The sequence below is a fragment of the Pseudorca crassidens genome, chromosome 16 (assembly GCF_039906515.1).
Source record: "Pseudorca crassidens isolate mPseCra1 chromosome 16, mPseCra1.hap1, whole genome shotgun sequence".
Lineage (NCBI taxonomy): Eukaryota > Metazoa > Chordata > Mammalia > Artiodactyla > Delphinidae > Pseudorca > Pseudorca crassidens.
In genome coordinates this window covers 55450879-55477496 of record NC_090311.1, presented here as the reverse complement: position 1 = coordinate 55477496, position 26618 = coordinate 55450879, and the positions used below count along the sequence as shown (strand labels likewise).

The following is a 26618-nucleotide window of genomic DNA, read 5'->3' as shown; positions in this document are numbered from 1 at the left end:
CCTGAAAATTCACTCACCTCAATACTTAAGATCTGTGCATGCCCTGTGTGAATTTCGACCTCAATTTTAAAAACGAAACTCGAAAGACTGGCAGATTCCTTCTCATCCTTCAAGGCATGTCTCAAATATGACATTCTGAGGAGGAGCCTTCCTCTCTCACCACTGAGAATGAGTCCCTACCTCCTCGCCTTGCCCCGCACACATCCCTGACACAGCTCCCGGCCCCCAACGAAACAATGAAAGTGAAGATTCCTCTAGAGGCTGTTTGCTCCCAGGAAGACAAAGCTGGGGCTGATTCATTTCTGGATCCCCTGCACCAGGCAGAGGCATACAATAACTGTTTATTTGTGGGAATAAACTACAAACGGTCTGGAACTCTTTCCCACACACTAGGGCTGGAAGTTCTCAAGGTCTCTCTTCCACCTCCTGGGACATCTGTGTGACCCTGGAGTGATGACTTAACCTCTCTGAGTCTAAGCTCCTGAACAGCACCTGCCCTTCAGTGTTGCTATGAAAATTTTACCAGCTAAGCTGCAAGGCAGCCAGCTCAGAAGACGACACATTTTAAGCTCTCAAGAAATGCCAACTCCCCTGCCCCAACCTTCCCCTAGTCACAGAACAGGGTTTAAAACTTCCCAGGAGCCCAATGAACCCTGGTTGACCGGAACTGAGCGGCCCCACCCCGGGTGCTCTGTGCCTCTCTTCAATACACACTGTGCCTCCTTAAAGAACTCAAAGCCAATCAGGCTGGAAACAATGCTTTTGTCTAAAATCAGACCCGGGACTTCCCTGGTGGCACAGTGGTTAAGAATCCGCCTGCCGGGCTTCCCTGGTGGCACAGTGGTGGGGAGTCCACCTGCCGATGCAGGGGACATGGGTTCGTGCCCCGGTCGGGAAGGATCCCACGTGCCGCGGAGTGGCTGGGCCCATGAGCCATGGCCGCTGAGCCTGTGCATCTGGAGCCTGTGCTCCGCGGCGGGAGAGGCCACAGCAGTGAGAGGCCTGCGTACCACAAAAAAAAAAAAAAAAAAGAATCCGCCTGCCAATGCAGGGGACACGGGTTTGAGCCCTGGTCCGGGAAGATCCCACATGCCGCGGAGCAAGTAAGCCCGTGCTCCACAACTACTGAGCCCATGTGCCACAACTACTGAAGCCCACACACCTAGAGCCCGCGCTCCACAAGAGAAGCCACCACAATGGGAAGCCCGCGCAACGCAACGAAGAGTAGCCCCCGCTCGCCACAGCTAGAGAAAGCCTGTGTGCAGCAACAAACACCCAATGCAGCCAAATAATTAAAGAAAGAAACCTCTTAAAATCAGACCCAATGGGGGTAACAGTAAATCAGGAAGCCCATGGAGGCATCTGGGCCGAGTTTGGGTTCCAAGGGGCCTTCCTTAGGGGAGGTGGCTCAGGCTGCAGGCTGGCTTGGCTCACGCAGCGTAAGTGCCCACCTAGGGGTTTATTAGTATAAACAGATGCCTTGATTCTCCTCTGTGCGGTCATCCCCACCCCCCCAAAACAAAAATGATAATTGCTCTGTTCTCTGACAGGATGTTTGCATTCGAGCTAAAATTGCCTTCTCCGTCCCATTTGCGGTAATTCTGCTCAGCACAGTGTGACGAGGAGCTCGGTTCCCCTCACCAGAGCTGGTGGCTGGCCTGACAGAGGCCCCTTCACGTGGGGAATGAAAGAAGGAGATGGTTGAGGAGGGGGAGAAAAGAACGAGTTTGTCATTTTAGCAAACACAGGCAAAGGCTGTCTGTGGAAGGGAAGCCGCTGCCTGACACACACACAGAGCACACAAAATACCCTTTCTTCTGGGGAAGCCGGGCGTGAGACACTTCAGGACCCGGGGCCAAGCCACGGGCAAGTGGGGTGGGGAGAGGCTACCTTTGAAGGCTCACCGCAGGCGCCCACCCCCTGCCACCATCCAGGCCTGGACAAACGCCTGTCTCCTCTTGGTGGAGGTGTCCTGAAAGGTTCCACCTCAGCTTCAAGAGGGAATGAAATACCCTCCGTGCTCAAGAAGCCACAGACAAGAAAGAGACTCAGTGCCCTAAATATAAATGTAACCAGTGCGCACTATTAGTCAACTCATCAGGAGGAGTTCGTTGAATGCCCATTCGTTCATTCATTCGCCAGTTTCCACCAAGTGCCCACCTTGTGTCAGGCCGCGTGCTTGGTTCTGGGGATACAGAGGCAAGAGTTAGGAGCTTAAAATCTAGCCAGAGGGCTGGGCAAGTGAAGCAGTGTGGTATTCTCTGGGGCTGGTCTCCATCCCCCACCTAACACAGTGCTTTGTCCAAGGCGACTCATGGTGGCTTGAATACGTTTGCTTCTGATAAATGACATCATTACACCTGGACCCATAATCAACATGGTGGCCACTATCTATTGACTCGTTCTCAAGTGCTAGGTAGAACTTTCTCTGTGGTCTTCATCTCACAAGCAAAGGAAGCTGAGGCTTGGGGAAAGCAGACAACTTGCCCAAGACCACACAGTCCATCAGTGGGGAAGGCAAGAGCTGAGCCCATGTTCCGGCGCCCAAATCCCACACCCTTCCCACCTCACTGCAGAGGCGGAAGAAAGAACGCCCATGTCCGTCCCCTGCTCAGCCCCAAATCAACTGTGGGCTCCCCCAAGGAAGCACCATCACGAGTGATCCCCGGGGGATCCTCTTCAGAGCCCACCCCGGTGTAGGACAAGTTGCCGAAAAACAAACTATTTGCTTAACTGAGTGACTGCGGCAGGATACACTTGAGATAAGAGGGCATGGGAGGGGAAAGAAAGACGACCCGGAAGCCTTCCTGGAGGAGCTCGGTGTACAGAGAGATGTTTCTGGTGCCTCAGAACACAGAATCCCCAATGGAGGAAAAAGTCTGAGGACAAACACTAGAGGTTATATAAACCTTACATCAGGCACCTGGCCTGCCTCAGTGCAGCAGTAACATATGCTCCTCAATGGGGGAAACTCAAATAACAAGTAACCCCGGCAGGAAGGCTGAGGCTGGAGAAGGGCCTTCTTCTTGGCCCTTAGAGCCCCAAAGGTTCCCTGGTCCATTCACAGCTCACTGGGCCCCTGTGGGCATTCACAGGATGGAAAGGTTGCCCAGGAGAGAAGACAGATGAGCCCACCAGACTCAAAAGCCTCTTCGCAGACCCTCAGCCTTCTGGTAGAAGCGCCTTCTGGGCCCTCCAACACTTTCCATCCCTTTTATCCCTCTGCTATTATCTCCATCTGCTGAGGTTGAGGGAAGAGGTGGTGCAGGGCAGAACACATAGAGGCAAAACCAAAATCCTTACAAAAACACCGGGGACCCTCGGAACGGTCTCATCCAGCCCTCATTTGGTACTCACTGCTGGCCCCTGGCTACCACGCACCCTCAAATGGTCTCTTCCTCCTCAGTGGCATCTCCACCCATGGCTATGGATAGAGGAGAGGGGTCAAAGTAACATTACATCTTATCATAACAGGAGCCAACTATTAAGCACCTAGGAGGCACTAAGTGCTCAAGGTGATCACCTCATTTAACCTGCACAAAAACCCTACGTGGCAGGTATTTTCAATACTCACATTGTACTGATGAAGAGAGTGAGTTTGCCAAGGTTAATTGTCCACAGCTACCAAGCCAGTGCAAGGTAGAGCTGGGATTCAAGCCCACCTTTGTCCAACTCCAAGGCTAGGCTATAAAGTTCACAAGCCTGAATTTAAAGAGGCCAAAGGTTAACATTCAAAACGAGTGCTGCGGGCTTCCCTGGTGGCGCAGTGGTTAAGAATCTGCCTGCTAATGCAGGGGATGCGGGTTCGTGCCCCGGTCTGGGAAGATCCCACATGCCCCGGAGCGGCTGGGCCTGTGAGCCATAGTCGCTGAGCCTGCGCGTCCGGAGCCTGTGCTCCGCAACGGGAGAGGCCACAACAGTGAGAGGCCCGCGTACCACAAAAAAAAAACAACAAAAAACGAGTGCTGCCCCTCTGCAGTGGGGAGGGGGGAGGGGCAATGACACATTTGCTCCAATGCTGCCAAAACTCAAAGCATTTCTAGAACTTTTCTTTGGAAATCGCCTACAGAGGTAATTTACACACCACCCAGAACTTTCAGATTCTTATGTGCAATCATAATTATACATTTGAGAGACCAGAAATACCTTACCCACACTGGCTTCCTCTCTTGATCATTATACTTGCCTGCAAACTCCCTTGGACAGTTTTCTAAAATCAAATTGACTTTCAAATGCTGAGAGATGTCACCCCAGCAACATTCAAAAGAACGCACCGATGCTATCACCAACCTGTTCCCAAGGGGAGACCTTCATTTTCCAAGTAAGGATGTAACCATTTGTTCGTTCAGTCCTACGTTTATTCGAGAAGAATTTTGTGATGCTGGATACTGCTGTGGGTTGCTAATGAAACAGAGATAAAAAGGTCCCTGTCATCTTGGAGCCCTCAACATGGGGACAATACTTCAGGCAACTCTTGCATAGGACCTCCAATCTCAAGCACCACAGATGCAAAGATGGACAGCATAGAGTCCCAGACTTCAGGAAGGCTACATCCCAGCAGGGGGACAGACACGCCAGCCATCCCTCTGGAAAACAGAGTGACCACCTAGGAGGTGACTGTCACGGTCCATGTTAGGGAGAGTCAGTCTCCCAAAGGCGACCAAAGTGAAATAACAATAATAACTAACACTTACCTAGCACTTGTGATGTACCAGATGCTACTCTAAGTAATTAACACACATTATCCTCCCAACAACCCCATGAAGTGATTACTAATACTAGTCCCACTTTCCAGGTGAGTAAACTGAGGCTCTGAGAGTTTAGGCAATTCATAAAAGGTCTAAAAGTCAGCAAGTAGCGAACTATGATTTGAGCCCACGAAGTCTGGCTCCAGAGGGCATGCTCTTGCTAACTACATCGAGCTGACTGGAATGAGAGATGCTGTCCATTTGGACACGTACGTTCCGGTCCACTGGGTTTTTTTGGGTTTTTTTTAACATCTTTATTGGAGTTTAATTGCTTTACACTGGTGTGTTACTTTCTGCTTTACAACAAAGTGAATCAGTTATACATATATATATATCCCCACATCTCTTCCCTCTTGTGTCTCCCTCCCTCCCACCCTCCCTATCCCACCCCTCTAGGTGGTCACAAAGCACCAAGCTGATCTCCCTGTGCTATGCAGCTGCTTCCCACTAGCTATCTATTTTACATTTGGTAGTGTATATATGTCCATGCCACTCTCTCACTTTGTCCCAGCTTACTCTTCCCCCCCCGTTTCCTCAAGTCCATTCTCTAGTAGGTCTGCGTCTTTATTCCCGTCCTGCCCCTAGGTTCTTCATGACCTTTTTTTTTTTTTTTTTTAGATTCCATATACATGTGTTAGCATATGGTATTTGTTTTTCTCTCTCTGACTTACTTCACTCTGTATGACAGACTCTAGGTCCATCCACCTCACTACAAATAACTCAATTTCGTTTCTTTTGATGGCTGAGTAATATTCCATTGTATATATGTACCACATCTTCCTTATCCACTTGTCTGTCGATGGGCATTTAGGTTGCTTCCATGACCTGGCTATTGGAAATGGTGCTTCAATGAATATTGGGGTGCATGTATCTAGTTTTCTCTGGGTATATGCCCAGTAGTGGGATTGCTGGGTCATATGGTCATTCTATTTTTAGTTTTTTAAGGACCCTCCATAGTGTTCTCCATAGTGGCTGTATCAATTTACAATCCCACCAACAGTGCAAGAGGGTTCCCTCCATTGGGTTTTAAAAGAGCAGCCACATCACTCACGTTATTACTCACGTTCAATATCCCGTTGTCTCAGCAGTGAACTCCTGAACTCACTCTGCTAGAACATGACATCTGAACTGGATGGAATGGGCTAAAGGGAAGTTTCCAAGGGTGAAGCACTTCGCCACGGTGGGGGAAGGCAAAGGACCTGGGAACCAGCCTCTGACGTTCATCCCCCTTTGACGTTCCAGGCAAAGAGCCCCTCAAGGTAATACTCAAAGCGGAAGACAGCTGAGGGGAGGACAGTCCTTTCACATCATAGGGAGTATGTCAATTCACACCACCCCTTACCCTGGTGGAGAACAAGGGCCAATGTCACCTGGTGACAGCCAAGACGGCTCTCTCTTTGTTCTCCTTGGGATGTGGAGGGAGGAGGCATTTAAGCCCCTTGGTCCCTTTGTTTCTGAAGGTGTTTAGGAAGCAGAATAGCTTACAAGCTGAAGGAAGGGACAAGAATGGGGAGAGTTGAGGGAACCCCAGAGCAGCGAGGAAGTGGCTAAGAGTTAACACTCTGAAGCCAGAAAATTCTGAGTTTGAATGGAGTCCTGCCACTTACTAAGTGATATCCCTTGTACACATGCTATACCCACTGCAAGCCACAGCGTTTGCTCAGCTATAAAATGAGGATAATGGTAATAATATCTACAACACAGGCTTTTTGAGAGGATTACGTGAGATAAAGCATGTAGAGTGTTCAACAGCGTGTGTGATGCCTTATAGCACGCTGTGTTAATATTCGGTATTATATTCTAAATATTCCACTCTAACACCAAATATTAATATTCAGTATTAACATCCAGAGTTACCACTGGGCCACGGTCATCTGGTCATCGTTAGTTATGGCAGAGCCAGCTATGGACGGCAAAAGCCCTCACCCAGTGGCACTCTGGAGCCCCATTTCCTACTCCTCCTGGGTACACTACATTCCCCAGGATGCCTTGCAGCTAAGGTACCATGTGAGAGTTCTGACCACTGGACTGTGTGGGCAGAAGTGATGTGAATGATTTCCAGGACTACTTTCACAAAACCATACCTGATGATCCTTACTTCTCATTCCGCATCTGTCAGATGGATGCAGGGGATTCAGCAGAGACCTTCAGGGTCCCCTAGAAATGGCAGGTCTACGGGTATAAGGAGCCAACCCTGAATGACTGCTTGGAGCAAGTCCCTACCCCATCCCCCCAAACCTCCACATACACTATCAATGGTACTTTATACGAGCAATACATAAAGTTCTGTATTAAGTCCTCGACAGGTGGGGTTGCTTATTACAGCAGCTGGCCTAGCCTAATACACACAGTTAATCAAGCCTCAAAGTAGACTCATAGGCCCCTCTTAGCTCACTGCTTCCGTGACTGCTGCATGCACCACAGAAGAATCTAGACACCACAATGTGGTCCAATAGAGAAATTAGCATCTGTGACTGGTTAGGTGTGGAAAGCACGAGGAAGCGCCAGCAGCAACTCAAGAGAAGCAATGGAAGGACCACTAGTCTAGAAGAAACAAGACAGCCCAGCAGTGGTGTCACCTTTGCTCATGGTAGGTTCCAGGTCCTTCATGAGAACAAAGGAGAGTGGAAAGAGCATGAGGCCAAGCAGACCAGAATCCATACCTGCCCATGATTTACAGAAGAAAGTAAACCTCCGTGAGCTTCAGCCTCCACATAAGGTAGATAACACACCTGCCTCCATGTTCTGTGCCATCATCCTGATATCTTAAAATCAGCCACGGTGAGAGTATTTACACCATGGGAACTGACGAATGCTACAAATCGGGGCTTCCCTCCTCGAGATCAAACGCTTACCAGCACATCACTGGATAAACAGGAGTCAGCTAAGTGGTACAGGAGACAGAGGGTAAGGAAAGAGAATTCCAGCTAGAGTGGATGGCATGTGTGAAGGCCCAGGGGCATAGAAACAAAAAGTTTAATGAAGTGAAGAAAGTCCTATATGGCTGGGTGCAGGGAGCTTGGGAAGAAAGTCTAAGAGGAACCCAGAGAGAGGACCACCCCTTTAATAGTAGTTATTTGTTCTAATCATCTACTGCTGCATAACAAATCACCTCAAAATGCAGTGGCTTAAAACAATCATTCATTTTGTTAATGCTTTTTAGGAATTCAGGGAGGGATGCGCTGGTTGGCTCAGCTCTGATTCACGTCAGCTGGGGCTGGACAATTCACTTTCCGGATGGACTCGTCCCACCATGTCCGGTGCTCCTTGGAGAGTCTCCCTCTCCCTCCACAAGGCAGCACATCCTCCAGGCCTCTCCAAGTGACCTGGACTTCTCACAACACGGTGCTCTCAGGGTAGTCAGACTTCTTTATATGGCGGCTGGCTTCTCCTAAGCCAGTGTTCCAAGAGGCCAAGAGAGAAGCTGCAAGGGTTCTTCTGACCTAGTCTTGGAAGTTGCAGGATCATTGCCGCCACGTTCTATTGATTATGAGAAAATCACGGAGCCAGCCCGGATTCAAAAGGAAGCACTACCCAAGAGCATGAACACCAGGACTCACGGTTCACTGGGGGCCTGCTCTGAAGACAAGAGAAGGCCACACTGCTACTGATCAGCCAGCAGGCACTGCCCACTCCGCAGGACTACCTGGGGGAGGCACAGGAGCTCAGAAAAGGAAAACCACCAGCCCTGTCCACAGAGAGCATTTGATAGACGATGCTCACACCGATGGAGAGGACAAGGTGGGCGTATCAGAGGAGAGGGTAAGCCCTGACTCAGGTGAGCAGAGAAGGCTTCCCAGCAAGCGAACCTTCCCAGCACATGAGCCAGCCTTGAAGGACGTGGGAGGCAGAGCGCAGAGCTGGGAGGGAAGGAGCGGGCCACCCGTGAGGTCGTTACCAGCCTTCTACCACGTCTGGACCAGCCGCGGAACAGGCCAGACCGTGTCCACATTTCCCAGTCCAGGCATGTTGCCCAGGCCTGGGCACCCTGCAGCCATGGTCAGGCAGCTCCAGAGCAGAAGCAGCGCCCGCCCGTGCCAGCCCATCACCAGGCCCGCGAGTCTGTCCAACGCACCAGGGTCTGGGGAGGAGCGGTGAACTGTGGCCCTGGTTACTCTGGCTAGGCCTCCTCACCCAGCACCAGCAGCAGCCTGCCAGCCTCCGAGATCCAGCCCGGCCACTAGGCCCAGCGGCTGGACTGCTGCAGCCTAGCAGGCCGGCCCGGGCTCCCACTACCACTCTCTGGGCAGGCACAGGATGCTCTGCTGACAAACACCTGGGGACAGCAGGGGCCGTGGGAAGGAGCTAAAAATAGCACAGCTAGCAACTGAGGACTTCTCCAAATCCTCGGGGTCTTGTTATTCTTTGTTCACGGACCTTAGGAACACTCACGGGTTGGCACCCGAGCTTTCACCCTTCTCAAAGGCTCAGGCTAAGAACAAGCATAGGGGCCAGGGAGGCCTCCTATGTCACAGTGCTCAGAAGTCATGGAAACAGCCTGCCCTGGGGCCTGGGCCTAGGGATGGGCAGGCTGGGTCCACTTTCACACACACACCCCCACCCACCGTGGGCTCTCTCTGGCCACCCCACTCGGACCAATTCTCAGTGTTCTCCACCCTTCCTGAATCTCAGGTTCTTGATGTTTCTCTTACTTGTTTGGCCGTTAAGAATTACGGGCCTCGCACTGTATTTTCAATTTCTCGTGTGAGTGTATTATACCCACCCAGCCAGATGCCTAGAAAAGTCACGTGTATGGACGTGCGAGCTGCACACTGCACAATTCCAGGGGCATCATTCATGGCTGTGATGTGAATGGTGCCCCTGGAATAATGCAGTGTGGCTACTGGTGTTGCCAAGGAGGGAATGATGTCTTACACAACCCTGTGTCCGTGGAAAAAGGACAGCCACGCTAATAAAGATTTGTGGACCGACCCATTCGTCTCCGCTACCAAATAGTCTGTGCATGGGGTTTGGCAGGCACAAGACCACAATGCCCAATGGTCTAGAAAGAAATCCATAATGTGATACAATAATGTATTTCCAGGCCGTGGAGGTGGAGAGGGGCAAGGAATCGATCTTTCTAAGGGAAAGATTCATAACCACTGAGTAAGCTACCACTACCTCCTTCTCAGTGTGCAGATTAAATTCTCTGTCCCACCGACATTCAAAATGCACTTTATTTATAGCAGACCAGGGAATTCAGAGATATTTATTTGCTTTTCATAGAATTTCCATTATTTTAATAACACAGTTTTGGAGCTTGAGGTATGAGCAAATAGCACATGGGAATAATAAGGCATCTATTCCACATTAGGATGCTTGGTTCAGAGTTTACTGATAAGCCTTTGCTGGTGGGTGTCAAACTATTTCACTACTCTGCGCTCTTCTGCATATGAGTGTCCCCGTAGCCCCACACGTACCTCTCAAGGTTTTTAAAATACGCGTGAATTCTGCATCCTACTCTGCTAATTTCTTCCATATATGTGTTAATATTAAAACTATGTTTTTATCCAAAACTTCTAGGAAGACTGATACTCAGAAAAATGCCCCAATATGTATTCTGTGCCTCCACCTACCCCCCAGCACAGGGATATGGTATATGTGCCCTGGTTCATAAAGTGCAATCATGTATTATTTGATGTGAATCTCATGGCAGCCCTATAGTTGTGCAGTGAGCAACCTGCACAACTGCACACAGCACACCTGCCTACTAGGTAGAGAAAAGGTGAATTAACCTACTTTCCAGCAAGGGAAACCAAGGCATAGAGAGAGTAAAAGGACTAGATAACCTTTAAGGTTCGTTTCTATCTGGATAGTATAGAACTCTCTGAACTTGTCCAAGGGATCTCACATCTCACCTAGGGATGGCTGCCTGAGTCTCCACACAATGACTCCTCTCCTCAGTCCTATGTCTTCACAGTTTCCTTCACTCCGTGGCAGGGATGAGCTGAGCAGAGCCCACCTACCACTACAGGAGGTGTGACGTATGACTGTAGGTGAACAGTGCAGGGGTTAAGACACGTGAGCTCCACTGCCCACCTGCCTGGATTTACACCTGGCTCTTCCCTCACTAGTGTGCGACCCTGAGCAAGTCACTCAACTTCTCCACGCCTCTGTCCTGTAAAGGGAGGATGATGATACCACCTATTTCACTGGGTTGTTGTGAGGACTAAATAATATAAAGAGCTTAGAAACCACAAGAACCACAGTAAACACTCAAAGTTTTTTATCCAAAAAAAAAGTATTATGTATGCCTCAGTCTTCTAATCTGTAAACTGGGCATCATAAAGGTGTTCACTCCACAGGAGTGTGAGGTTTAAATACCATAATAAACATAAGAAGTTTTAAAAGAGTGCTTCATGCATAGTAACTACTTTCAAGAGTTTATTAATTTTTTTCCCTAAAAAGCCAGTTACTCCAGTTCACATAGAAAGACTTAGCAAAACAAAAGTGCCAGTAAGTGTGGAGATCAATGCAATGTCTGAAGAGGGAGAGAAAAGGCCAAGAGAGAATGTTTGAGAATCAGGTGCTGTTTTCTAAAACAGGTGGTAGGGACTCCCCTGGTGGTCCAGTGGCTAAGACTCTGTGCTCCCAATGCAGGGGGCCCAGGTTTGATCTCTGGTCAGGGAACTAGATTCCGCATGCTGCAACTAAGAGTTCGCATGCTGCAACTAAAGATCCTGCACGCAGCAAAGAAGATCCTGCATGCCACAACTAAGACCCAGTGCAGCCGAATAAATATTTTTAAAAAATAAAATAAAATAAAACAGGTGGTAGACAGGCTGTACTAGCAATTACAGCTCTCTTTTTTATATAAATTTATTTATTTCACTTATTTATTTTTGGCTGCGTTGGGTCTTCACTGCTGCACATGGGCTTTCTCTAGTTGTGGCGAGTGGGGTCTACTCTTCGTTGCAGTGCGCAGGCTTCTCATTGCGGTGGCTCCTCTTGTTGTGGAGCACGGGCTCTAGGTACGCAGGCTTCAGTAGTTGTGGTGCGCGGACTCAGTAGTTGTGGCTTGTGGGCTCTAGAACGCGGGCTCAGTTGCTCCATGGCATGTGGGATCTTCCCGGACCAGGGCTCAAACCTGTGTCCCCTGCACTGACAGCCAGATTCTTAACCACTGCGCCACCAGGGAAGCCCTACAGGTCTCTGTTTTAAGCGAATTCTTTCAGAGGTCAGGAAGCAAAGAGAAGCAGGGATGAAAAGTCACTGGTGGGGCAGGTCAGAAAGAACGGAAGCGCTCACTTGCTGGCTTCTCTTTTCACCATTAAAATTGCTGTCAAGCCTTGCCTGGCATTTAAAATAGCATCATCCCTGGAGATAGCTGTTTCAGTTTCATTACAGTCTGTGTTCATAGAGTACAAATAGAAACCTTCGTGATTTTATTAGTTTCCATGCAACTCAGGAGAGATCTGCATGATGACATTTCAGCTCCTGACTTAAAGAAGGGACCAATTAAGAACAGAGTGCTTGCATTGCCTGTCGCTGGAAAATGAAAAGCTTCCCAGAGTTTTCAAAAATCTCTGTCCTATCTGGTTCATGGCCATAAATCAACTGTTTGGTCCGGCAGATACAAAAACTACGGTCTTAAAATTTTAGTTCATTTGGTAAGGAATACTTGCAGGATGTCTGCACCCTCCAATAAGAATTAAACTACAATATAGAAAATCTAAGGAAGTATTTTTTGTCTGGGCCTCGTCAAGTCCTACCATCATCGTCAGTTTGCTCAATAACACCCAAAAACTACCTGGCACTCTGTGGATCTGTGAAGTGTTAACGTAATGTAGCTGTGACAAGTTGAAATTTAATACATGGCTCCAGTAGCATAATCTGATTAATGTTATATAACCTAAGAGACTATTCAGCAGGTCTGATGTGCTAGCTGCTTACGATTTACAGGAGAGGCAGGTATTTCAGAAGTTACTGACCCCATCAGATACCCTCTCCTTTGCCACAGAAACTGTGGTCATCTTATTGCTGATTTTGGCAGCTGGAGTGCTTCGTGGAACAGGGCTGTGATGAACATTCTCGCTCTGGGGTTGCCTTTTGGGGTGAGTTAAGGAAAAGCATGAAAGTAAGTGGATTTGCATGACTTCCTCTTTAATCAGATGTTTCTTTTTATTCCCAACCTCAACAAAGCCAACCTATCATAGTGTACTGTTTATAGTCTAGTCTATAATCCAAGACCTTTTCAACCTTTCCCCCAAACCAGAAATTAAAATTAAAACCTCAATAGTGGTGTGGCCATGTCATTAGAAGTAATAGCACAGGGACTTCCCTGGTGGCGCAGTGGTTAAGAATCCACCTGCCAACGTGGGGGACATGGGTTCGAGCCCTGGTCCGGGAAGATCCCACATGCCGCGGAGCAACTAAGCCCGTGAGCCACAACTACTGATGTCACAACTACTGAGCCTACTCTCTAGAGCCCGTGCGCCACAACTACTGAGCCCACATGCCACAACTACTGAAGCCCACGTGCCTAGAGCCCGTGCTCCACAGCAAGAGAAGCCACCACAATGAGAAGCCCGCGCACCGCGACGAAGAGTAGCCCCCGCTCACCGCAACTACAGAAAGCCCGTGCACAGCAACGAAGACCAAACACAGCCAAATAAATAAATAAATAAGTAAATTTATTTTTTTAAAAAGTAGTAGTAGCACAGTCACAGAAAACTATTTGTTGTTTTTTTTTTTTCTTAATGACAAGTGTGACTCTATCTCCAACGGGGCCCCTGTCCCCAGACTGTAATTCTTAAATATGCCACCTCATCGAAATCAGTACGGAAGTTTTGGGGACATGTCAATCAAATTTCACTCTTGGGATTCATAGAGGCACCAGAACTACTCCCTGGGCCCATTGCCTTGAGTAAGTTAGTCTTGGGTTCTTTATCAGGTAAAAATGATAGCTCTGAAATCTGATTGAAGAAATGGCTGTATATTGAAATCACTGAATCAGAGAGCATGTTACATATGACAAAACTGGGGCCCAGAGACCATCACTTGCCTAAGATACCGTAACTACTCATATGTCAAAATCAAAAATCCAGTGGTCCCTTAACTTCACACACCATCAAACCAGACTTGATGGGCAGAAACGCTGTTCGATCTGTCCTGCTCTCACTGTGGGTACATCTAAATCAAACAAGCACCACGGTGAAGAATGTGTCTGAAGATAATGAAAATCCATCTCCAGGAAGTGGGGTTTAGAGGGACTTTTTTTCCTTTTTTAAAAAATAGTAATTGTGGTAAAATAGACGTACCATAAAACTTACCATCTTAACCATTTTAAGTGTACAGTTCAGTAGTATTAAGTATACTCATATTATTGTGCAGAACCTTTTCATTTTACAAAACTGAAATTCTCTATCCATTAAACAACCGTCCCCCGTCTCCACCAGCCCCTGGTAACCACCATTCTACTTCTGTGTCTGTGCAACTAGGTGCCTCATGTAAGTATTGCAGGATCACACAGTATGCGTCCTTTTGTGACTGGCTTAGCTCACCTAGCATAATGTCCTCAAGGGGCATCCATGTTGTAGCACACGTCGGAATTTCCTTCCTTTTTCCAAATGGATAATATTCCACTGCAGGTAAACACCACATTTGTTTATCCATTTATCCATCGATGGACATTTGGGCTGCTTCCACCTTTTGGCTATTACGAATAATGCTGCTATGAACAGGGATGTGCAAGTATCTTCTTTTGGATATGTACCCAGCCGTGGAATTGCTGGGTCATATGGTAGTTCTATGTTCAATTTTTTTGACAAACCACCGTACTGCTTCCCCCAGTAGCTGCATCATGGTGCATTCCCACACACAGCCCACCAGGCTTCCAATTCCTTCACATCCTCGTCAACACGTGCTGCTTTCTGGGTTTTGAGGTAGTAGCCATCCTGGTGGGTGTGAGGTGTCCTTTTTTTCTTTAAACACCTCTCTGTCTTGCCTACATTTTCTACAGTGAATATATATACACTTAGGACTAAGGACAAAAGTGTAAAACACAAATTGAAAAAGAGATCTAACAGGGAAAATAGGGTTGCACACGAACTTAAGAAATGGGTTTCTTTTTTTTTTTTTGTATTTACTTGATTGATTTATTCATTTCTATTATTTTTTATAGACAAAGCTAGCACCAAATATATATATATATATTTTGCGGTACGCGGGCCTCTTACTGTCGTGGCCTCTCCCGTTGCAGAGCACAGGCTCCAGACGCGCAGGCTCAGCGGCCATGGCTCACGGGCCCAGCCGCTCCGCGGCATGTGGGATCTTCCCGGACCGGGGCACGAACCCGTGTCCCCTGCATCGGCAGGCGGACTCTCAACCACTGCGCCACCAGGGAAGCCCGGTTTCTTTTTTAAGACAGGCAAAGTATCGACTTCTCTTACGGGTTCAGCTCGAGACACCATTCCTATACTCTTCAAGAGTCTTACCACCTGGTCAGCTGTGGCTGCCACAACCTATGAGGGAAACGGCCGTAATTTATGGGTAGCTAAAGCAACTCCTCTAAGCACTGGGAGGAAAGTGCTCCCAGGTGCACAAAGAAGAGAAACAGTGTATTAAGCGGTGGCCAGCTAATGTGGGTCATGAAAATCCCCGGCCCTCAGATAAACCCTTTCTTTCATCTTCCAAATCTTTCCTCCGAGCCTTCAGGGCCCTTGTCTCTGAGTTCTCCATTGGCTACTCATTGCCCATCTACTTTTTCCCCTTCCAGAGCCACAAAAAGTCTACTTTCCAAAGTCATGTAAAGGGAAAACAAACTCATGCGGCAATTTCTCCCAAAGAGAAGAATTCTGCTCCTGCATAAACACGTACACGAAGAGGAAGAGCCCCCAGAAACCTTATAACCCCTGGTGTCTGGGCCACAGGGCCACACAGGCCCCACGCTAGCAGTTCATTAGAGGGAACTCACTTGAAAAGCTAAACTCTTCCAAAAGGGAAAGCGCTCTTCCCACTGGTCTTTATATAATGCTAATGCTGCACACCCTGGGCATGAGGTCACTTGTCATGATTTATTCATTAAGACAAAGGGGAAGGGACTAAAAACAAAATCCATCCAATTACGTATTTATCCAGCCTCCAGCTCCCAGACGAGAAATTCTACTTTTCTTTGTGTCAACATCTCCCTCTCCCCCCTGCCCTCCCTCACCCTCCCCTCTTGTATGTTCTCTTTCTTTTCTGGTTTCTTTCTGCTCAGCAAAATAGGAGAAATGGCAGCAGTAGTGTATAGAAGTCCAGAGGAGAAGAGATAAGATGAGCAGTTGGAGAGGAATAATCTTCAACTCTAGGAGCAGCTGTATTTAAATGATCCAAAAAGAAACTCACGATCACTGTCTGTTCTCTCTCTCGGGAAGAGCCAACACCTAGAAAGCAGAGTCCAATGCGGGCTTCTTAACAAAGGATCTGCACTCTACATACATCTGGATCCCTGGTACTGCCCCCAAATCACATCTGCTCTCGGCCAAGCCCAGCACTGAACTCTGAAAGAAGCTGAACTTTGGAATCACTGGGCACATTCCAGTGACAAAGAGGCGACCCAATAGCTCAGGGATGGCCAAATCCTCACCCACAGCTTCTGACAAGACCTGACACATTGCACAGGACAAACCACCAGAACCAAGAGCCAGGATGGGCTGCTGTGTAAACCCTGGGGAAGAGGGCATGGAGAAACCTCACCGCCTCCGGGGAAGGAGGACATCGGGCAGTCACGAGAGAGAAAAAGAAGGTGGCTTGCACGGTAGCGACAAAAGTTAAGGGCGTTCTACGTCTCAAGAACATTGCTGACACTTAAACCCACCCAGCTCTGGGCCTTCCTGGGCCGGATTTAGAATTTGAAATCTATCACCTACCAAGACATGTTCTGTGTGTCCTAGAAACAGCCGAGAAGCAAAGAGGGGTTAGTGCAAGGAGAAAGACCTTTCCATTCATGCTTAGGCGGGTTTGTGCCCCATGGAATGGTGGCCTCGGAAGGCCGTGAACACCCCAGTCCCCTCTGGAGATGGGGCCGAGGGCTCCCAGCACTGGCGCTGGGGAGGAGGTAGGACCCCGACGCCAAAGCACCTTTCTACCCCTATGATGTCACAACTCCACGTGCCTCTCAGCTTGCGAGATCAAGCCTCTATTTGTTGTCCACTACCCTGCAAACTTCAGTCCCTCTGCTCCTGGACTTGGCGGGAATCACCAAGAAAGAAAGGAAATCAAGGAAAGGATAAAGAGCGAAGGAAGGGACACAGCGTTTCTGTTAATTACCTTTGAAATGCCCAGCATCAACCGGATCTCGTCCCCTGGAAAACCTGGTAGGGAGGCCAATGAAACAGCATAAAGAATACCAAGTAAATGAGATGTTTTAAATAATTTCGCTTTTGGCCATGTAAAGAAGCATTAGTCATACAGGTAATGAGATCTTATAGGGAGACGATTCAGAGGCTCGGCTTGACAACGTGAAGTATACCCCTTCTGGACCTGGAGTGCCAATTACATTTCCAAATTGGCAATTAGACATAATGCCCCAAATAATGCCAAAAACAAAGCAAATTCCGTCTTCAAGCAGCCATTCTTTCGAAGCTGTCCTTCTGCTCCCTGCCTGACTCATCCACCTCATGGACAAGTGCTCATCGTGAACAAATTCTTCTTACCCACCGGTCAGGGGAGACCGGGGTGGCATGAATAATTAAAATCCAGAAATGACTCAAGCACATCCATCCCTTTCACCCAGAGTTTCTCCATAGCATCTAACAAATTACCCAAAAGAGCAGCAAAATGTATTTGCACCTACAACATTCCCGCGCAGCCTCCCACAGATCACTGTGGAAGGGCCCTCCCAACATATATCTGTGCTTGTATTTACATGACTCAGTTCCTGCCCTCAGGGGGTTTGCAGGCAACTTGGAGACCAGACATGAGAAGATAACTGAATTTTTCCAACCCTTCCATCAAACAAACTGGGTCTTATTTTTATCCCTAGCACCTAGCTTGGTTCCTGGAACAGAGGATGAACTCCCTATGTGATAAAAGCCAAAACAACAACACTAATAACCACAAGATGTATTTGAGGACCTACTGTGTGCCGGGCATCATGCTAAGTCCTTCATTTAGGCTGACGATGCTCATGATAAATGTTTATTCCAGGTTCTCCCCTTTGACGATGGAACAACCCAAAATGCACATCTCCAGGAAAAAGCCCCTGATGGTATGAGCTGTGAAAACCCCGACAGTATGTTGAGAAAAGGAGCTACTTCCAGCTTCATCTGCTGGGATTCTCGAGAAGTACCACTGGAGGGTGGCACAGCACAGTGCCGCACGTCTCTCCCCACTCCGTGATCAGGTCTTGAGCCCAATCCTTTCACATCCCTCCGCTTGGAAAAGCCCACCGAGGTCCCTATGGAAAATCAGGCTGGCAGTTTTACTGCCTGCTGACTTCAAACACCCCGGAGGCAGCAGCCAACAGCTGACTTCCCGGAGCATCGCCACAGTGCAGCCCTGGCTCCACCACGAGCCTCTAATTTTGCAAGAAGGTGGTTTGGCTGAGTTGCCATCCGGGACTGCGGAAAGTCCCCTGGCAGTGTGACCCACCGGCACGAGGGAGAGCCCACAGCCTGATGGGCGACGCACAGACCACACCCCCACAGATCTGCAGGACGCTGCCCTGGTCACCACAACCCAGCCCCAAACCAACAGCGCTGTGGGTTCCTAGGGAGCAGACACCCGAACAATCAGCTTTAGCAGGGAGCACCCAGACTGAATGGCAGCAACGCGGAGAGGCCTGAGCCGAGTTTTCTCCACCTGGCTGTCCTGGCACAGGGAACCTTCCTCTTCTCATCCCTTCCCACTGCTGAAGAGCTGAGAATTTCCATATTTAAAAATAGCCCTGTCTTCAGAGAGAGACCGCCTGGAGACTGAGGCTGGGACCAGAGCCTCGCTTCTCAAAGCATGGTCTGCTCAGCATCGACATCACCTGTGGCTTGTCAGAAATGCAGAGTCTCAGGCCCACCCTGGACCTTCTGAATCAGAATCTGCATTTTAATGGCTCTCCAGGTGATTCGTGTACATGTAAACGTGCGAGAGGCCCCAGAAGTAGATGGACTAAGATGCTCTCTGGCCATGGGAGGGAGAGATCTAATACCCCAACTGAACATCCCTTGAGCCTTCTCCCCGGAGTGCTGGGACACCCCTGTCTCTCAGGCTGGGACCCCCGAGCTTCCTTCTCCGTGTGCCCAGGGCCAGGGTTCCACCCACTCAGAAGCATCTCAAAAAAAGGGCACTCTCTCGATCTGCTCCCTGCTGTGCACAGAAAGGCTGTGTGACTTCAGAGGTTCTGGGGGACGCTGACCTTGCCTGCCCCCCAAGCAGGTCTCCTGGAGACCAATGCTCCCCGCAGGGCTCCAGGAGCTGCGGCATCACGGCACAAACACCGCCCTTCTCACCGGAACCACAGAGGTGTCCTTGCAGGGGCTCCACAGCTCTGAAGTCCCGGGAAGGTGGGGCTGGCTGCTGTGATCCACAGGCTAGCACTGTCACTGCCACTGTGAGCTGGGACACCGCGGTTGCCCACACTGGGAAGGAGGTCCTGGCATTGGAATCCAACACCAACCTGACTGCTTCAGCAGCAGGCTCCTTTTGCCCTGGTCAGAAAGAGATACCCACAGCAAGCACTCTCTGTACCAGGCACACAGCGAATGTCCCCATCCAGGGAAGAAGATAGCGGTGAGCCTTGCCCTTGGAATCCTTTCTCCCCCAGGCCGAACACAAGGGCAGCTCTTGCTTTCCCCCTGATGCATGTTTGGACAAGGACCCTGGGCACCCGGAAATAGAGCCAGCGCGTGGCTTGCAGTCACCAGTATCCTCCTAGGAAATGCTATAGAGTGGGGTCCCTGCGAGTACCTACCCCAAAGGGCTGAGCTCTACGAGGACCCCCGGTTTACAGATGAGGAGACTGAGGCACAAAGCGGTGACGTCCTTGCCCAAGGTCACAGGCTGACTTCTGGGTGCTACATGGCGAGCATGACACCTAGGCCCTGTTGCTCAAAGTGAGCACGGCCAAGGGCAGTTTAACCAATTCCTCTCCCTTGGGACTTCTCCCAGAACATGACGTGACTCTCCAAGGTGGGGGTTGCAGATATGCCCTGACTTACAATTTTGTTTCACAAGGTAACTGCAAGGGCAAGTGCTCCACAGAACACACTTGGGGAAATACTACTCTGGAGGCGATCAGGGTAAAGCTGGTCTGAGTAGAGAGCACCCTGGCGGGGAAACTGTTCCATCGTCAGGGGAACAGGTCTGTGGGCTCTGGACTGGGGAGAACAGGGGTGGAATTCATCCTTTCTCAAGGGACATTAGACAGCCACACCTGCCCACAAAACCTTCCACTTCTGCTAGGTCTGCAGCTCCTGGAGCCCCACGATGGCAATGCTCATCCGCTGACTTGCCCGCCATCAGAGCACTAGCCATCCTGCCAAGCCCTCAGCCGTGGGGCCTTCCTAGGCTGCCCCTCCCCGGCCTGCCAGCCTCGCAACAGCCAAGAGCTATGAGCCCACATCTCAACCTGACCCTAACGGGTTGTCTGACCCAAGGACAACCGACTCCAGGGCCTAGAGGTCCCTTTCGGTTCAAAAGTTCTGTTTGTTGTAGTCTGTGCCCTTCCAGGGCCAAAAGTTCAAGGAATCAAGGAGAAAGTTTAAAACCTGCCACTTTGTGGAGCTATGATAGCTCCCATTTACAGGCCTGCTAAGTGCCAGGCGTTTCCTGGGTGCTGTATACCCAGCATCGTCACTCCTTATAAGAATTCTACAGGGGCTTCCCTGGTGGCGCAGTGGTTGAGTCCGCCTGCCGATGCAGGGGATGTGGGTTCGTGCCCCGGTCCGGGAAGATCCCACATGCCGCGGAGAGGCTGGGCCCATGAGCCATGGCCGCTGAGCCTGCGCTTCCGGAGCCTGTGCTCCGCAATGGGAGAGGCCACAACAGTGAGAGGCCCGCGTACTGAAAAAAAAAAAAAAAAGAATTCTACAAAGTAAGCATCGTTAGCTTTTCTTACATGTGAAGAAACCATGCTTAACAGGGCTGCCAGCCACAGATGCCCAGCTAAAAGTATGGAATCCATGATTTGCACTCGGGTCTGTCTGACTGCAGCATCTCTACGGAAGTGTGCATTTCCACAGGGGGAGCCAGGAACAAGAAGCAAAAGTTCTCAGGACAAGGGAAGGTCACCTGGAACTCCCCTGTGCCTGGGACCTGAGCACTTCTCCAAGGCCCCCCCTAAGTGATCCGAAGGAACATCTGTAGTTCATCCGATGCAGACTATCTCCAGGATGAGATGAGGCACCAGGGCCAATCTGGAATCAAGAATTCTGAGGCACTGAAGTTTCCAGCCCTGATTGGATGATGCATCAGGCCAGACCCTGGGTAATTACGAAGCCGTAATGGGATCTGATGTTTATATTAGTCACGAGTCTAACAGAGAAAACGTGTTGTTTTCTCAGACACAGCCGTGGAGACAAACCTCCATAATTCATTATATGCAGACCAACCTTAATCAATTCGAAACTTCTACAGGGAGGACAGCTCCACCTGAGAGCAGGATGAGTCTATGACCCACAGCAAACCACAGCTCCATAGGAAGCTGGCCTCAGCTTCCCCAGGCATTTAAAGAAAAGCAGACTGTGGGCTGGAGGAAGAGCAGAAGATGGGAATAAAGACACATAAGCACTCCGAGGCTGGAGAGTTACAGAACATGTTCTGAGCTAGAAACTTTACCCACAGATCACCAACTCCTTCTACTGGCTTCCACTGAGTCCCAGAGCAGGAAGGGACATTAGCACTCACAGAATTCAATCCCACATTTTGCACACCAGGAAAGAGACCAGAGAGGTTAATCTACTTCTTCAAGGTCACAACCTTCTTCAGGCTGCCAGAGCCACTCCTTGTTCACTACAGTCTACGACTGGCTTAGACCTTGAAACGTCACGGCCAAGTAAAGAGAGGGCTCTGATGAAACCCAACAGAGAAAGGAAAATGATGTGAAAAAGTACAGCAAAGAATATAGTACTGGAATGACTGTGCCCAAATTCCCAACTGGGGGAAAATGGGATTCTCCTTCTTCTTTATTTCCTAAAGAAATCCACATAACTATTCTTTTCAGAATAGTAAAGTCATTCACGATTTGAGATTCGGAGGCCAGAGGAACTAAGGATGAGATGCCTCATGAGGTACATCCAGTTTCAGGTTCCTTTAATGAGAAAGGATGGTGCAGTCCCAGAGGCCAAATGCTTGTGATGCTGGAGCTCCTGCTGAAACTTATTCCCCTAGAATTTCAGATGCTAAAAAGACCAGCCTTCCTCTGGACCCTAGCTCCGGGTCAATCCATCTTGGGGCTGAACCAGGATCAGGGTGAATATATCTGAGGGCTGGTAGAATACTAAAGAAAAGCAGCCTTAGTTTGCTTGAGAAACCCAACACTAAAATAATGATTCCAAACTGAAGCCAAATGCATTCTTCTGAACAGTGTCTTGATGACTACCAAATACGTGGAAAGCAAAAAGAATGGAAGACAAAAAAAAAGAATGATTGCAGTAAAAAATACAGACCTCAAGAGTAGAAAGAAAAGCTTATAAAAGGCCTAAGGAACTACTACTGGTCAAAATGAGATGGCTACACACGCTGTCTAATTGAGCAAATCAAGGGGCAAGTATTAAGAGATTCTGGGCATGTTTTAAAGGGGACTCTAATGGTACCAAAAGTGACGTGATCTCATTTTATACTGGCCTCACATCTTCCCAACCAACTGCAAGCATCTCTCATCCCAGATGATTCTTTGTAGAAAGTTCCAGTTTAGTCAACTCGGCATGTCTTGGAGCTACAAAACATAGCCTAATATCTAGGGATTGTTTTTTTTTCTAACGATCATTGCCAAAAACGTATTTTCTTGAGAAAACTTACAGAGGTTATGCTTGGTCATCATTTAAGAAAGAGACTCTTTATGTGAACGATCCAATCAGCATTTCATCAGAAGCAATGCAGTAGCACTGATGTACCCCCTAGAGTAGAAAGACTTTAGAAGCTGTGTTTAAAACCCCAGCATCACAAAAACACTGAAACTTATTTTGACTCACTGAAAAAAAAGTTTTCATTATGATCTAGCCTGCCCAGTTCCTGAAGGATAAGGAGATCGTTAAAAAGTTCCCCCAAATCACTCAGTGTAGAAAACGTCTGAGATGCATGCAACTACAAGTTCTACCTCTAAGGGTAGCACGGAATCTCAGTAAAGGAAAAACACTCACAGACTAAAGACTGGTGGGGAGGCAGAGGAGAGGGAATGTGTGAATAAGAAGGCTATATGAATAAGCACTGGTCAGGAGGGCTAGGCAGGGCGCTGGGTCTAGGGGGTCTCGGGGTTAGGATTTTGCTTAACCTAATGGCTTCTCTGGAATGTGGGTGGTTTTGCACCTTGACAAGTAAGGAGAAACTGCTATGGCCAAGAAGGTAACTCCAGAGAAAACTGACGGACTAACATCTGGAGGTCTCCGGAGAAGTAGGAGGAAGAGGAAGCGAATGATGGCTTTTATTTTTCTCCCTTATTTCCAACACACCAGTATTTTCCAAAACACAAATGTGCTACCACAAAACACAGCTGAGCTCCAGCACCCAACACAATGTATAATTAATGATCAGGAGAGAGAGAGAGAGCGCGAGCTTCCCTTCACCCTTGTGTGTCACCCATAGCCCCCATCTTACCTACTCCCTCCCCGTAGCAATTAAGGAGGCTGCTACAAGTTGCTGTGCCCCGTGGAAGTTTGAGGTGTCCTCGGATTAACTTTATTAGAAAAGGTGTGAGCATTCCCACCGAGATGTGCCACGGCCTTGCACTGTTCCCTATCCCCCTTTGAGCTTCCCTCTCTCTGAAAATGCTGGCGCTGGTTAGTCCCCTAGGTTAAAAATTAGTCAAACAGAAAACAGCTTGGTCACTCTTTTTTCCAGTTCTTTCTTTTTTATCCTGCAGTTTTCTATGAAAAACTGCCCGCCACCTCTCACCTTCAGCCAGTGGGGGGGGGAGGGGAAGAGGACATCTCTAGGGACACGACGGCGACAAACCAGGCAGTCAGCCTAGCAACCATACATAAGGTGTAGTGAGCCTCGGTGCTGGTGGGCGTCTCTGCGCCAGGAATAGTTTAAAGCCGACATCCAGCCACCTCAAAAGCGTCGGGGAGGAGGCTCGCGTGAAAACCTCGGCCTCGGCGGGCTCTCGGGCGGACCTCCCGCTCTAGCTCCACGCTGCCGGGGGCATTTCCGGGGACCTGAAGGCGGTGGCAGGGGGGCGAGAATACAGATGCCGAAGAACTTGCGGTGGGGGTGGGGGTCTGCTCCAACAGTAGGAGAGGGAGGGGACATCAGTTTTGCGACCTCGCCACATTCCTAAAGTGGCAGCATCCGCGGGTTGCCTCCAAAACTGGGATGCATCTCCCCAACTTTCTCTCGCCCCTCCAGGTCCCCCGCACGTCCTCTGGTCATGTTCCTCCCCTGGGATTCCCTAGTCCAAAAGATGTTCTCCCTTTCTCAAAGGATTTTCCTGCCCTTCTGATTTTACGAACTCATCTCCCCAACAGGTTTCTAAAGTGCGGGCTGACGTGCTCCCCCTCGCCCACCACAAGGAGCCGAGCCCGGGCAGGTGAGCCGCGCGGAACACGCACCGAGCGGCCCCCAGCTTGCTCGGTGCCCGCCGAGTCGGCTCTCCCTACCTCCCATCCCGGCCCCAGCCGCAGCCACAAACAACCCTACAATAAACAAGGGGACGGGATTTGGCGTCCGCGTCCCGGAGCGCACCGGTTGGGGGCAACTCCTCACCCCCGGCGCGCCGCCCGAAGCCCCAACAGGCGGGCGCCAGGAGAGCGGAGGGAAGGGAAGGCGGCGAGGGGAAGGCAGGCAGGGATGGAGGGAGGCACGGCGCTGTGAGAAGCGAGGAGGTGGGCTGCAGGGGACGCCGAGAAGCGGCGGGGCTGGCGCAGGGGGGAAGCGGCGGGGCTGGCGCAGGGGGGAGGCGCCGGGGCGCGCGTTACCTTCGTCTTGCCCCCGCAGTGGCAGCAAACGGTCCACAGGTACTTGAGCGTCCGCCAGAGCAAGATGATGAAGAGGCCCCCGAAGAAAGTCACCATGGAGGAGGCCAGGAAAGCCCACCACATGCGCTGGCCCCGGCTGTCGCACGGCACCTCCATGGTCACTGGGATGATAAGCGCATCCATCTTGGGCTCGTGGACCGAGGACGAGGAGGAAGAGGAGGAGGAAGAAGAGGAGGAGGAAGAGGAGGAGGAGGAGGACGCGTCTAGGCTGAGAAGGTTCGCGTGGATATTGCTACTCATTCTAAGAGTGCTGCCTCCGCCGCCGCCGCCGCCGCCGCTGCTGCCGCCGCCGCCGCCACCATTTGCCATAGCTAGCAACGGGCAGCCGGCGCAGGGGCTCGGGGGAGCTCCTCCCGCCGCCAGCGCCACCCCGAACACCCATCAACAGCCATATTGCTGCTACTGCTGCCGCCGCCGCCGCCGCGGAGCGCGGGGAGGGGGCGGGGAGGCGCCTGGGCTCGGGGAGCTGTGCGCGACCTGGCGGGGTGCGCGGAGATATATACAGCGGGCCGCCGCCGCCGCCCGCCCTCCCCCCGGCCGCCGGCCCGCCCGCCCAGGGGGGAGGGGGACGGAGCGCGCGGGCAGCTCCCCTCCCCGGCCCGAGCCCCGCTAACCCCGGGCTGCGCGGGCCCAGAGCGCCGAGAACGAGGGGGCGCTGCGGTCCGCCCCCGGGCCCGCCCCGGCTCTGCTCGCCGGCCCGGTTGCCCTCCGCGCCGCGCCGCGCCGCCCGTCCGCGGTGCGCCACGCGTTTGCGCCGCGCTCCGGCCCGGGACCCCTCCCCGCACGCAGCCCGCGCAGCTAGCCCGCCGCTCTGGGCTTATTAGGCGACGACTCGTTAATAATGCCTCATCAGCCCCCTCCCGGGCGCCCCCGCGCCAGCCCTCGTCTCCCGGCTGCGCTCGGCTCCCGCTCGCCGCCCCGGTGTGCGCCGGGCCCCGGCAGGTTCACCGCGCCCGCCGCCGCCGCCGCCGCCGCTAGCCCATGTTCCCGGGATCCCCGAGCCGCGCCGCCACACCGCTGAGCCTCCTCGGCCTTCGCTCGATCTTCCTCCCCGCTTCCTCAGGCTCCTCCTCGTCGCCGCCCGAGCCTCTCCTGCGCGCGCCCCGCGCTCCCCGCGCTCCCCGCAGCCGCCAGCAACAGCAGCTGCAGCAACTGGAGCGGGAGCGGGCTCAGGCCGCCCGAACGGGAGGGGAGGAGGTTCGCCGCGCTGGCTCGCCTCGGCCCCGAGCTGGGCAGGGGGCCGGCAGACCCCTTGGCGACGGCCTGGCACGCACCCCTGAGCCGCAGTGCGAAAGGTAGAGAGCCCCAAATCCAGGCGCGGAACCCGACACCTCTCTCCAAGGTGCTGCGCCCCCAGCCGAGCGCCCTGGGGGACCCGAGGAGGATGGCCGGGCGCCCGTGGCAGGCCATTTTTCCCAAAGGAGCCCCCAGTGGGGAGGGGAGAAGTGACCAGCTGTTGATTGCACAGGCCGGACGCCCCAAGCTCCTCGGGCTTCGGGAGTGAGGAGGACCCTTCTCCAGGATACACACCCTCGTTCGACCCCTACCAGCCCCTGTCGCTCTTCCCTGTCGCCTTCCTAGGTGCCCCAGTGCCCCCTGTGTTCTGGAAAGCAGGGCCATGCAGGGGCCTGGCAGGTGGTCTGTGGCCTTTGACAGCAGCAGGTGGTTTTTCTGCCTCTTCCTTATTAAGCGACAGAGGCTGCCTAAGAGAGTAGGCAAAGATGGGCAGGGCCGACCTGACCTCAGGGACAGTGAAAGCTCC

The 26618-nt window shown here is 51.0% G+C and overlaps 1 protein-coding gene across 32 annotated transcripts in view; it reads right to left on the bottom strand.

Moving 5' to 3' along the window:
• Positions 1 to 26037, bottom strand: part of KCNMA1 (potassium calcium-activated channel subfamily M alpha 1) — a 748425-nt gene extending 722388 nt beyond the window's left edge. For 5 of the 32 annotated variants that reach the window (XM_067710409.1, XM_067710410.1, XM_067710405.1 and 2 more), the window contains exon 1: positions 24797 to 25401. In XM_067710409.1, the coding sequence (XP_067566510.1) occupies positions 24797 to 25165 (369 nt within the window). In that variant the 5' untranslated portion in view covers positions 25166 to 25401. Of the gene's footprint in view, positions 1 to 24796 lie in introns of all 32 variants that reach the window. The other 27 variants (XM_067710414.1, XM_067710415.1, XM_067710411.1 and 24 more) reach the window with 11 other exon arrangements.
• Between the last annotated feature and the right edge of the window lie 581 nt (positions 26038 to 26618).